The following is a 13586-nucleotide window of genomic DNA, read 5'->3' on the forward strand; positions in this document are numbered from 1 at the left end:
AGGGAAAAAGTCCCTTCCACAAATATATGCAGACATAAAAATGAAGTACACCTGCAACTTTTTAATAAGTACTAGGGATTGAACTGAGGGGTATTCTACCACTGAGTAGACCTTTTTATTTTTTTTACAGAGTCTCAGTAAGTTGTTCAGGCTGGCCTTGAACTTGTGACCCTCTTGCCTCAGTCTCCCTAGTCACTGGGATTACAGGTGTGGGCCACCACACCCACCTATAAACCTGTGTTTATTGGTGTAGGTGTTCAGGCTAAAATTGTTAAGTACTAAAAGTAGGTTGCAAAATAATAGTTAAAGTTGTTCTTATCACTGTTTAAAAATACATCTATACATGATATATTGAATTACTAAGTAGAGTATTGGTGACTGGTGGGATTATGGAAAATTTCTATGGCTTATTTATGTGAAAAACAATAACAAACCTTGAAAGAAAATGGCCCACACTCTAACTTAATTTACTTTTACTTTTTGTAGATTTGTGTTCTCCAACTTCTCATCCATGAAAATATATTACTTCTGACCAGGCATGGTGCCCCACACCTATAATTTCAGCAGCTCTGGAGGCTGAGACAGGAGGATCTTGAGTTCAGCAATTTAGCAAGCCAGCCTCAGCAATTTATCAAGGCCCTAAGCAACTCAGCAACTTAGTGAGACCGTGTCTTTAAATAAAATGTGAAAAAGGGCTGAAGATGTGGTTCAGTGAGTAAGCATCCCTGGATTCAATCCTTGGCACCAAAAAGAAAAAAGGAAAAGAAAAAATATTACTTGCAGGCATAGAAAAAGTATTTCCAAAGTCTATTAGAATTCTAGAACCTGATTCACAAAGAACCACTTGACCAAGTTACATACAAAAAAAAAAAAAAATCACTGGCAAAGCAAGACTGGAAAATTGGTCTCCTCTCTCATAAGCCTTGGGCTCAGTTTCTGGGCAGGTGACCAAATCTCTGGGCACTTTGGGAAGATGTTCTGGGTTTGTTGTTGTCCTTTGTTCTTTGCTCAAGATGTTGCCCGGTCCTAGAAGAATACGGAGCAAGAAGGTGGCTGAAAGTAGGAGGTGTGGACAGACCAAAACAGGACCTGGGGGCCATGGTTGTTGGCAGGAGCTTAGCCTGAGGAAGGTCCAGCGGGTGGACAAACACAGATAGAAGTTACAGGTGCTCTTATCCTGAGAATGGCAGCCCTCTGCCAGTTTTTCTCAAGGGAGAAACTCCCCCCTCTTCTATTTCAGAAGGATCTTGAATCATTAACCCAGTTCCTCCTAACTCTACTGATCTGGTCCCAGAGAGGCTCTGGCCGTGTCATCCAACTGACCCACTAACCACAATTAGCTTGTTCTTTCCTGGTTCTTGAAATCCAGGAGCAGATGGCCGGGGTGTTGGAGACAGCCCCTCACCATAAGCCAAGAAGAAAGCCGAGGGAAGAGGGATAGAGGAAGTTAACTTGGTTCTGAGCCTGTAGCTCCCAGAGTCCTTCTGGTGAAACCCAACGGTCTCTAGCCAGACTTCCTGTCCCCTTGGCCCCACCAAGAACTGGGGGCTGCCTCCTAGGCTGCCCACAAAACCAGGTGACTGTTGGGATGGGAGTGGCCCCCTGAGGGAGGCTGGCTTGGTCAGCATCACTCCAGGTTTCCCCTTCACCCTCCCTTAGGGGTCACTGCAGCCTCTATAATCCCTTAGGCTGTTGTTCCTGACTTTTGTCTCTTTCAAAGGAATCCTGGATACAGCTTAGCCAGAATTTTGGAGGGTTTAGCCATTAGTGGTATAGGCATACAGTTAGGGAGCTGAGAAACCCTGGGATGAGGGTGGTAAGTTCAAGAACTGGGACAGTCCAACGACATGGCCTACACCTGTAGTCCCAGCTGCTAGGCAGAAGAATCACAAGTTCAAAGCCAGCCTGGGAAACTTAGCAAGAACCTATCTTTTTAAAAACTATTATTTAAAAAAAAAAAAAATATATATATATATAATATATATATTTAGTTACACACACATATATTTAGTTGTTGATTGATCTTTATTTAATTAATTATTTTTCAAAATAATTTTTAGTTGTTGATGTACCTTTATTTTTTATTTATTATTTATATGGGGTGCTGAGGTTCAAACCCAGTGCCTCACACGTGCTAGGCAAGCACTCTGCCACTGAGCCACACACCAGCCCTTAATTTATTTATTTATATGCGGTGCTGAGAATCAAACTCACATGTGCTAGGCAAGCACTCTACCACTGAGCCACAACCCCAGCCCAAGAGTCTATCTTAAAATAAAAAATAAAATAAACGTGGGCTGGGGGTACAGCTGAGTGATAGAGTGCTTAGCTAACATGTACAAGGTTCTCACTCCCAATGCTATAGGGGAAAAAAAACCTGGGGGCAACTCTGATCCCTTCTTTTGTCCTTCTCCCCCATTTCAAGGGCCTCTGTGCACCAACCCCAATGGGGGAGGAGAGAGTTCAGGCTCTTGGGATAGACCTCCCTCTGCCCTGCCCCGCCTCCACCTTAGAGAACATAAAGGCCAAGATTCAGAGAGAGGAGTTACCAATGTCAGATCAGCTGTGGAGTTGAGGTCCTTGGGGGCTGATGACTACAGTTGGCAAGGGGGTGAAGGTGCTGTGGACCCTCTCTCAAGGAGGCCTGGCTTTGCCCATACCAGGCCCTTTGAGTTGGGGCTGGAGGGTAAAGGTGGGATGAGGGGCCTGGGAATGGAGGTGGGGCTCTTATTGGTTGGGGGTCTCATTGCAGAGATGAAGCTGCTCCTGACCCTAGCAGGGCTCCTGGCCATTCTGCCCATGTCCCAAGCCTCTGGCAATGCCACTTCAGGTAACACTTCAAAAAGAAGGGTAAGGTATTCCAGGGGTGAGTCCCAGGGACTCCTTGTTCTCAGCACATGCCTCCTAGGTTCTGAGGCCTGATGGGGGCCTCCATTCCTGACTTTGTGATCCTTGCTCTGGTCAGTCCTCCTGGGAGAGGTGGAGACCTCAGTGGTGCTGACCTGCATGGAGGAGGCCAAGCGGCTTGTGGACAAAGCCTACAAGGAGCGGCGGGAAAGGTGGGGTGTGGAGCACTGCTCAGCTCTGAGCAAAGCTGTTTCAGGCCTTTCAGGGAAAGAGTGGGCAGCAGGGAGTTTGTGCAGGGAGGTGGGGAGTATGGGTGGGGGGAGCTGGGCTGTCTGTCCCTGGGTCTCTGGGTGCAAGAACATCTTGAAAGCCACCCTTGCCATGGACTTGTTACCATCTGGACACCCACATCCATATCATTTTTTTCAAAAGAAACCTCTTCCTGCCTGCAAGTCTATCTACATTGTCCTGCCTATCCACCCCTGGGAAAGGGCTCTGCTGCGTGTCTCTGTACCCCTTCTTTGGTCCCCCCTCTTCCATGCAGTATCAAGCAGAGGCTTCGCAGTGGCTCTGCCAGTCCCATGGAACTCTTATCCTACTTCAAGCAGCCAGTAGCAGGCACCAGGACGGCTGTGAGGGCTGCAGACTATCTGCATGTGGCTCTAGACCTGTTGAAGAGGAAGCTTCAGCCCCTGTGTCCAGGGCCTTTCAATGTCACAGGTACTGCCCCCTCTCCCACCTCCACTAGGATCTCTCCTAGTAACCCTCGCCAGGTCCTGTGATCCCCACAAGTCCTCCCTCTAAGGAGTCTCAGAGGCGTCTGAGCATCCCCTTCACTTCTCAGCCTGTGCCCCACTAGGGTATTCAGGGCTTCTCCGCCTCAGAAGAGGAAATGGGGGCTTGGTTCCCACATCCTGCTTCTCCCTTGCAGATGTGCTGACACCTGCTCAACTGAATCTGCTGTCCAAGTCAAGCGGCTGTGCTTACCAGGACGTGAGGGTGACATGCCCTGAACGGGACACATATCGCACCATCACGGGGCAGTGTAACAACAGGTGCAGCCCCAGGGCGGGACTCCGGGAGGGTTGGGTCAGGCCATCGGAGCCACTTGGCTTTAGCGACCCTGCGCTTTTCTGTAGACGCAGCCCCACGCTTGGGGCCTCCAACCGCGCCTTTGCACGCTGGCTGCCAGCGGAGTACGAGGACGGCTTCTCGCTGCCTTTCGGTTGGACTCCAGGGGTCAAGCGCGGTGGCTTCCCCGTGCCCCTGGTGAGCACCTGGTGGGCAGAGGGGGAGGCCCAGCCTGGTGCGGCGCCCCCTAACGCCCCGGTGTCCTGCAGGCTCGCGCGGTCTCCAACGCCATCGTGCGCTTCCCCACGGAGCAGCTGACCAGGGACCAGCAGCGGTCGCTCTTGTTCATGCAGTGGGGCCAGTTTCTGGACCACGACCTTGACTTCACCCCAGAGCCTGCAGCACGGGCCTCCTTCATTACTGGCCTCAACTGTGAGACCAGCTGCCTGCAGCAGCCACCCTGCTTCCCGCTCAAGGTGCTGCCTTCCTCCCACCCACTGTTGGCTGTGGGTGGAGAGGGGACATTGCTCCCAGAAGCGGCCATCTTCTGTGTCCAGCTTTCTTTTCTCAGCCCCTGATGAGGGCAAGGGCTGCTTCCTTGTGTTGTCCAGAGCCTGTGCCTGTCCTGGCTCTGACCAGTCCCCTCCTCAGGACCAACTGTCAGCCAGGGCATCTCCTTTGTTTACTGACTCCCCCAGACCAAGGGAGAGAGCAGTGGTTCTGCCCTGCCTAACAGGAATTACTGCCCATTCGTGAGGCTGCAAAAGAGTTCTGGGATGAGGACCTCTGGTGTCTCTCAGACTTCCCAGCATAGATGCCCTGTGCACAGTCTTGTTTTTCCCCCTCCCCCCAGGCCTTTCCCCATCCCCACATCACAGAGAGCAGAGAGCTGGGGGAGGGGGTGGAGCTCCCAGAGAAGTCCCATGGAGTCACAGGCTGAATAGGGAGGGAAGAGGAGAGAAAGAAGAGAGTCTGAGAGGGAAGGAGGGAGAGGGATGGGGCCAGAGTGACAGGAAAGGGACAAGGAAAAGGAGAAAGGAAGGAAAGATGAGACAGAATAAGAGCGTAGGGACCAAGTCCAGAGAAGAGGAGGGGAGGAGAGAGAGGGGAGATTTAGTGAGAAGGGGTCAGAGGACTGGCACTGCCTACCCCTGGGGTGTGTCCCACATTCCCGGTTCAGTGTTCCGGGCCACTCCTGAACCTCAGAGGCACTCTGCTGGTGGAACCTCAGACTGATCCCGCTGGGGCCTTGAGAGACCACCTGAAGATTCAGGGGGCCAGAGGTCCAAGGGTTAGATTCTCTTGCACGGTCCCTCATGAACCCACCTAGCCTCTCTGTGTGGCAGATTCCACCTAATGACCCCCGCATCAAGAACCAACGTGACTGCATCCCTTTCTTCCGCTCCTGCCCGGCTTGTCCTGGGAGCAACATCACCATCCGCAACCAGATCAATGCGCTCACCTCCTTTGTGGACGCCAGCATGGTGTACGGCAGCGAGGACCCCTTGGCCATGAAGTTGCGCAACCTGACCAACCAGCTGGGGCTGCTGGCTGTCAACACCCGCTTCCAAGATAATGGCAGGGCCTTGCTGCCCTTCGACAACTTGCATGATGATCCCTGTCTCCTCACCAACCGCTCTGTGCAAATCCCTTGCTTCCTGGCAGGTCAGAGGTGTTCCCTGCAGGAGCTATAGTCAGCCTGTTTGTGAGCAGCGGGTGGGTCTGTAGTGGGAGACACTGTCTTCACCAACTTTAGGGTCATTAGTCAAGCTGCCTTGGTCACAGGTTGGATGGAGACACAGGGATGTCCAAGAAGCCTCTATCACGTTCTCTGTTTCTCTTTTCTCCTCTGGACTCTGGAACAGAGGAGAGTTGATTTCCTTAAGGACAGAGAGCACAGTGGTGTGTCCATACCCTGTCCAATATGAAGCCAATAGCCACAGGTGGCTATTTTAATTTTAATTATTTTAAATTCAATGGAATTAAAAAAAAAAAAAGCTTTTCGGCTACACTAGCCACATATCAAGTGCTCAGTAGCCTCATGGGCTAGTGGCTCCCCTAACTGGGCAGCACAGAGGTAGATGGTTTTCATCATCTCAGAAAGTTCTAGTTGAGAGTGCTACTGCCCACCTTGACTACCCATAATTATAGAGGGTGGGATTTCAACCTTAAACACCTGAGGGTTTGCAGGTAGGGTTGGGACAGTGATGGTGGTCATGCCCAGAAATTTTCCAATGTATTTTTTAAAAAAATATATATATTCGTTGGAGTTGGATACAATACCTTTATTTATTTGTTTATTTTTATGTGGTGTTGAGGATGGAACCCAGCACCTTGCACATGCTAGGTGAGCACTCTACCACTGAGCCACAACCCCAGCCCCATCCAGTGTGTTCTAATGAAAATCCAATGGTGGGTTGAGGGCTCTTTCCTCCCGTTGCTTCCCTCTTCTCCTGGTGGCTTCTGGTGATCTCTTCCTGGGCTCCTGGGAGAAGAATCAAGGTCAGTGCCCAAGTGATCTTTCTCCTGAGGAAGGGGCCACCCTTCTTGCTAGTGAAGCAAGAGCAATGGTCCTCAGGGATGACAAGCTGTATGTCCCAGTCCTGGATCACCATGACCTCTCACTGCTCACGGGATGGAGAAATCGCTCTCAGAGAGTATCCTTTCCTCCTAGAATTTCCTTTCTAGAGTTGGCAAGAGCAGAAGCCTGTGTCCTGCTGAAATGGCCCTGACCTTAGCCCTTCCAGAGAAAGTTTTGGGGCAGACTAGTGGAACCAGGGGGGTCTTGCTTAGTTTTCTTGAACAGAATCCCAGGCTACACCAGTCTACACTCCACCCATCCCGTGCCCTAGCCCACCCTGAAGCAGGCTGCAAAATTGGCATGTCACAGGATGATGCTGTCAACTCTGTTTCAATGGTAGTGTTCCTCTAGGGTTCTGTGTTCAGGAGGCTTCTGAGGTTGCTTGCATTCAATGTTAGCAAGAGTGCTGTAACCGTTAGTGGTGTCTGACACAAGCATGGAAACAGTCTGTGCCAACATGCACGTTACTTTTTGACTTTGCTTGAATCAGGAGAACCAGCTAACTAGGTAGCATCATGGATCTTACACTTGGTACCAGGCGCGGTGCTACACCCCAGAATACCTCTTATGCCAGGGGTCGATGGGAGGGAGGATGAGATGCAAAAAGGCACAAGCCTTGGGCCCAGTCTTGGAAGAGCTCCCAGTTTCAGCTAGGGTAGTCACGAGTTGGATCCGAGGTCTTACTAAGCATCTCTGGCTAGCCGTGTCCCTAACAGGAGAAAAAGTTATGGTGGACAAGGGCATCAGAGGAGGACCCATATAGAAGTATAAACTCAGCCTCGGGGGGAAGAGATGGGTGGAGAGGAGGGTAAGTAGGAGACAGGGAGTTTCAGTGGAGCAAATCTTTTCTGGGACGAAGGTCTCAGGAATGACAGTGGCTTTTGCCTCCTTAAGGGGACACCCGCTCCAGTGAGATGCCTGAACTCACCTCCATGCACACCCTCTTTGTTCGAGAGCATAACCGGCTGGCCACACAGCTCAAGAGCCTCAATCCCAGGTGGAATGGAGAGAAGCTCTACCAGGAAGCCCGGAAAATCGTGGGGGCCATGGTCCAGGTAGGGTGTCCTGAGTGTCACACTGACTTGGGATCCAGGTTTACCTCTGTGACAGCCTAGCTGTGTGATCTTGGGCAATTTGCTAACTCTCCTAAGCTTTGGATTCTTCATCCATGATGCCATTTCGATTAATGGACCTACTGCAAACACCTGGCAGATGTGAAATGCTTGGTGAAGGCTACTTCCCTTCCCCCACTTCCTGCCTTGCTTCCCTCTTTGCTGTGGGCCTGGGAATGGTGTTGGGAGAATCCACAGGAGAGGTCTCTGATGCCCAACAGCAGTTCAGTGGACATTTCTCTCTTCCTCTGTTTCACTGTCACTCTTGGCTCCTTTATCTACTCTCCTCTTCTTGGCCATTATTACCCAACCAAACTCCTTGGCCTCATTTAACCCTGGGGTAGTGTTCCTGCTTCTCTCTCCAACTTTTGATGCTCCAATGCCCATCCCTTTTCTTCCCAAGAAGCATGTGCATGCTCGTGAGAGAGCACACGCACGTGTACACACACACACTCACACACACTTCTGGATTCTGGACAGGGAGAGCATTGCAGATGCTGAGGGTGAATATTCAATTTGTACTAAGAACACACGTGGGATTCATGTCAGCTTTGGAGGAAATTCTAGAGTCTAGAGTCTAAAGTGAGATTATTCCACCTTTTCCATTTCTCTTTTCACTGGGGGAAATTCTAGAGAAGCCTTCATTTCTTTCTGCCTCTCTTTTTTCCACAAACCTATCTACTCAACCCTACCGTGGGCCAAGCATTTGCTGTCAGTGTAAATAATTTTAATTTCTCTGTCTTTCAAGGAATTATCATGAGATAACGGGAGAAATGAGACATTACTAACTCAGGGCAAGGGAGTTAATGCAAGGTCTAACAAAGCTCCTTGTTATTTAACCTTCTAAAACACACACACACACACACACACACACACACATAATTATCCTATATAATTATCTCTAATTTACAATTGAGGCTCAAAGAAGTAAGTAAATGGCCCAAGGTCATAGAGCCAGCAAACAGCAGAGCTCTGCTTATGCTCCTTAGTGCCACTCTGAGATGTTGGATGTGTGCAGCCTTCTTCTCTAACCCCCTGTCCCCACCTGGACTGAATCAGTACTGTGGGATTCATTGCACTGACCTAGATGGATAGGAGCGATCACCCAAGCCTGAAGCAGGTGGACACTGCAGTGACCAGTGAGTGGAGAGACTGTTCCAAGTGACTTTTTTTTTTAGATCATCACTTACCGAGATTACCTGCCCCTGGTGCTGGGGCCAGCGGCCATGAGGAAGTACCTACCCAGGTATCGCTGCTACAACGAGTCGGTGGACCCGCGCATCTCCAACGTCTTCACCAATGCCTTCCGCTATGGCCACACCCTCATCCAACCCTTCATGTTCCGCCTGGACAGTCAGTATAGGCCCATGGAGCCCAATCCCAAAGTTCCACTCAGCAGGGTCTTTTTTGCCACTTGGAGGGTGGTGCTGGAAGGTGAGTGGGACTTGGACCAGCAGAGAGGGTGCTGGCAGTTGTGGGTGGGAGAGGTGGGCTGGGGTGCAGGGAGCTAGGGCAAGAGGAGCTCTTTCTTTCCTTTTGGGGGGATCTAGTCTGATCTTCCATTCTCAGTGCACCTGACTCTACCTCCAGATCCAAGAATAAAGAGTGAGGGTGGAGATAGTCCTCAGACAGTTGGCTCTTTCCTATGTGTTAGGACTCTGTGAGTCAGGAGGCCAGGGAAGGGATGCATCCCAACCTTGCAAACCTGAATGACATCATCCCCTGAGCCCTATATGCCCCTGGGGTCATGTAGTGCCCAGTGAGAACCTGCCCAGTGGGGCCACCTTGGCACCAAGTGTTGCCTATGCCTGTCCCTCTTCTCCAATCCTCTGACCCCACCTGGCCTTGCTCTGGCTGCAGTCTGATCTTTGATACTGAGCTAACCCTTTCTCTCAACCTTGCTCCTCTTGCCTTCAGGTGGCATTGACCCCATCCTCCGGGGCCTCATGGCCACCCCTGCCAAGCTGAATCGCCAGAACCAAATTGTGGTGGATGAAATTCGGGAACGATTGTTTGAGCAGGTCATGAGGATTGGGCTGGACCTGCCCGCTCTGAACATGCAGCGCAGCAGGGACCATGGCCTCCCAGGTGAGGGGCTGCAGGAGTCTCCCTGGCCACCTGCAGCCCCCATCCTACCACCCAGGGAGGCTACAGCTCCCCTTCCCACTCGGGGCCCTGCCCTTTCCATGCCCTGAGCTGACCAAAGCTTCCCTCACCCTAGCACTTTGTCCTCAGGAAGTCATCTGAGGTCAGGCACCTCCCTCTCCCTGGACCCCTCTGATCAAACTCTAGCTTCTCCCAGGCTCCTTTGCACGTTCCAACCTGCAGGAGCAGCGGCTGCAACAGTAACTCAGTGTGAAAATCTGTCTCCACCATCATTTCATTTTGACCTGTTGTTCATGAACTTGGAGGGGAAGAGATTGTTACTTCCGCTTGACTGATGAGGAAACTGAGGCATAGAGACAGTCAAAATCTGGCTAGGTTCTCTAGCCAAATCAGTGACAGATCACAAACTTGGACCCAGATCAGCCTGACCCTAAAGTCTGTGCATGGGTTATGGGTGGCCTTTGTGGCTGAGTCTTTGAGACGCCCTTTACCCATCATGGGTCAGAGGTAGACACAATGGGTTGCTCCAGGGGACAGTGAGATGCCCCGTTCTTGGACCTGGCAGGAGTTATGGCAGTTTGGTGTTTGCCTTAGGATGGGAGAGCAAAGGAGAGACAATGAGGGTCTGGGGAGGCCTAGCTGTCCCTCTGGTCCTGAGTCAAGGGGTCAGGGCTCCCTCTATGGCCTTGGGATGTGGAGAAGTTGGGTTTTCTGGGTTAATGGCATACATCTGAATCCTCCCTGCTGTCCCAGTGTCCTCCCCACCTTGTAGCAGGCAGACCATCCAGAGCTCACTGCCCCCTCTCCCATGCAGGGTACAATGCCTGGAGGCGCTTCTGTGGGCTCCCGCAGCCCAGCACAGTGGGTGAGCTGGGCACGGTGATGAAGAACCTGGACCTGGCAAGGAAGCTGATGGCACAGTATGGCACGCCCAATAACATTGACATCTGGATGGGTGGCGTGGCTGAGCCCCTGGAGCCCAACGGCCGTGTGGGCCAGCTCCTCGCCTGCCTCATTGGCACCCAGTTCAGGAAGCTCCGGGACGGAGATCGGTGAGGAGGTGTTGCAGCAGCTCAGGCTGGCTGGGTGGGTGGCCATGAGCCTATCTTTGAAACTGTCAGGGGCCCCAATTTCCTCCTGTCAAGTTAAGGGCTGCAAAGAGTCATTGATTTCCCTCTGTGTCTCAGGGAGCCTCCAGGTCATCTTTAATGTGTCCTGAGCCTGTAGGGGTACAGCAGGGAGGAAACTGGAGTCCTGATTTCAAAAGAAGGAAGACAGAAAAAAAATGCCACTCTTACTACTTCGTTCTCTGGGTTTCTCTGTGCAACTATGGAGATGTCAATCACCATCAAATAGTCCCAGCATAGCTTTCCCATGGCTTCCCTTTGTGTCATTTCATCGTGGTCATGACACCTTCATGTCCAGTTCTTACATGGTCCATATTGCACCTTTGGGAATATTAGAAAGTGTCCCCATTCCCCCTTCCTGTGGATGCAGCCCTGGGCACAGGACTTCATGAAGGAGGGTGGGCTCTGCTCCCTCCTTTCTAGTATGAATGGTGTCCTGGAGGCTGCTGGGCTGGGGCCAGAGCAGGTAACCAGAAAGCTGGGCTTTACTCTGTTTTGTGAGTGGGAGACCCCTAGTCTTCCCTGTACTGAAAATCCCTGTATTTCTCAAGGGCCTGGAGCTCTCCTGAGCTTCTGGGTGGAGCCTTGCATCCAGGGAGCACTTCAAGCTAGGTGACACCCTCCAGCCCAGAATATGCCAGCCTCAGGCACAATATCTATGGATCCCCCCATGTAGGTTTTGGTGGGAGAACAAGAATGTGTTCAGCACAAGGCAACGGCAGGCCCTGGCCAAGATCTCCTTGCCCCGAATCATCTGCGACAACACAGGCATCACCACCGTGTCCAGGAACAACATCTTCATGTCCAACTCATTCCCCCGTGACTTTGTCAACTGCAGTTCTCTCCCTGCTTTGGACCTGACTTCCTGGAGGCAGGCCTAGAGCTGGGTAAGAGCCTACCGCAGTGAGGGGTAAACCTGGGCTGGCTCATTGGAACGACAGAGAGCTCCCTTCCCTAGATGAGCCCAACCCCGTTCTGGGTGCCAGTTGAGAAAATGACTGAACATTCACTTGTGTATATTTGTGTGTGTACATGTGTGCATTGTATGTAAATCGACATGTCAAATATTTGTGTTGTCTGTGAACATGGGTAGTATTGTATGTGCATCATTCATGTGAGTGTGCTTGCTGCTTATGAGAATATTAAGTATATGGAAGAAGCAGAGCACAGCCCAGGAGCCAAACCACCTGGATTTAAATCCTGGCTCTGCAGCTGGTTAGCTTCGTGATCTTGGGCAAACCACTGAATCTCCTTAAGCCTGAGTCTTCTTCCTTATAAATGACAGCTCCACAGGGAGCCTGTTTGCATTCTCTAATTCTTTTTGTTGTTTGTTTGTTTGTTTGTTCTAATCAGTTATACATGACAGCAGAATGCTCTTTGATTCATTGTTCACAAATGGAGCACAATTTTTCACTTCTTTGGTTGTACAAGAAGTAGGGTCACACCATTTGTGCAATCACACATGTATCTAAGGTAATGATATCTGTCTCATTCCATCATTTTTCCTACCCCCATACTTCCTACCCTCCTCTCCCTCCCCTTTGCCCAATCTGAAATTCCTCTACTCATCCCAAGCTCCCCACCCATTATGGATTATTAGTATCTACTTATCAGAGAAAACATTCAGCCTTGGTTTGGGGGGATTGGCTTGCTTCGTTTAAGATGATATTCTCCAACTCTATCCATTTACCACAAATGCTCTAATTCTTCATTCATTGAGCACCTACTCTATGCCAAGCACTGTTCTGGGCATGAGAAACAGAGGCAAGAAAGGCAGATACCATTTTTGCCCTCAAGAAGTTTTGTCCTCCATAGCAGAGGTGAACCAGCCTCCTCTGGAGGACGGAGCCTTTAGCAGTGGGCTGTGCAGTTGAGTGATGGCTCAGGGCAGCTAGGATCGGTCCATAGCTCTCCTTTTCCTATCTTACTCTGTTCTCTTGCTTATTCACAGGAGCCTGCCTGGAGAGGAAGGAGGGGCTGTTGACCTTTCTGTACCATTTGTTTGTACCTGATGTTTATAATAATAAACTGTCACTGCTGGTGATCTCCCCTCTGTCTGTGTCTGGGAAGGGGCTGGAGCCCCAGCAGGAGGCCCATTCTGTGCCCTAAATTGGAGCCAGTGTGGTGGGTGCCTCTGATCAGCTGGGAGGGCACCAGAGAGTCCTCTGGCCAATCCATACCTGGAGGGCAGTCAGTTCTTAGAAGTCTTGGGGCCAGGCCAGGCTGAGCAGGTTCTGGTCCCTCACCTTCCACCTCTGCCATCTGAGGAACAGGAACATGGTCCCCAAGCCCTGATGTTCATTCATTATTCTGGCAAATGTTTACTACATGATCTGACTGTGTCAAGTGCTGGGAAACAGAGGGGACACAACCCTGTCCTGTCGGGGAGAAGGATCAGAGGGCTGGCAGGAAGACCCTCCCCAGAAGACAGGGCACCTCTGGGTCCTGCATCCTACAACCTGGGACAGTGATTCAGAGGCCATCGAGATGGTGGAATCCTCTTTCCAGATTTCAAATCACCAGGCCCCTAGAGCAAGGACAGCAGATGGCTGGGTCTGGAGGACAGGGCCAGTGCTGAGGGAGAGGAGGCATCCCCCACCCCAGGATCTGGACCCCCGTATCTGACTGGTGGAGCCCCTTTCCTGCCCTTCTGTCTTTCCACATAGAGGGAGGGGTACCTGCTACTGGAAGCCAAAGGTGTGTGGGATGTTGGGGCCTAGTGTACTTGTGGGCCCCCAAAGT

The 13586-nt window shown here is 51.1% G+C and overlaps 1 protein-coding gene across 2 annotated transcripts; it reads left to right on the forward strand.

The window, feature by feature from the left end:
- Positions 1-2742: 2742 nt before the first annotated feature.
- Mpo (myeloperoxidase) lies at positions 2743-11725 on the forward strand. Of its 2 annotated transcripts, none has more exons than XM_026407350.2 (12): positions 2743-2830; positions 2966-3059; positions 3392-3567; positions 3779-3902; positions 3987-4116; positions 4188-4394; positions 5265-5583; positions 7394-7554; positions 8790-9045; positions 9529-9699; positions 10532-10769; positions 11521-11725. In XM_026407350.2, exons 1-12 carry the CDS (start codon positions 2755-2757, stop codon positions 11723-11725), a joined length of 2157 nt encoding a protein of 718 aa, XP_026263135.2. In that variant the 5' UTR covers positions 2743-2754. The 2 variants fall into 2 exon arrangements, with proteins under 2 accessions (XP_026263135.2, XP_077656976.1); XM_077800850.1 differs by having other exon boundaries at positions 2755-2830; positions 2978-3059.
- The last annotated feature ends 1861 nt before the right edge of the window (positions 11726-13586 follow it).

Source organism: Urocitellus parryii, chromosome 7, assembly GCF_045843805.1.
Source record: "Urocitellus parryii isolate mUroPar1 chromosome 7, mUroPar1.hap1, whole genome shotgun sequence".
In the NCBI taxonomy this organism is placed as follows: Eukaryota; Metazoa; Chordata; class Mammalia; order Rodentia; family Sciuridae; genus Urocitellus; species Urocitellus parryii.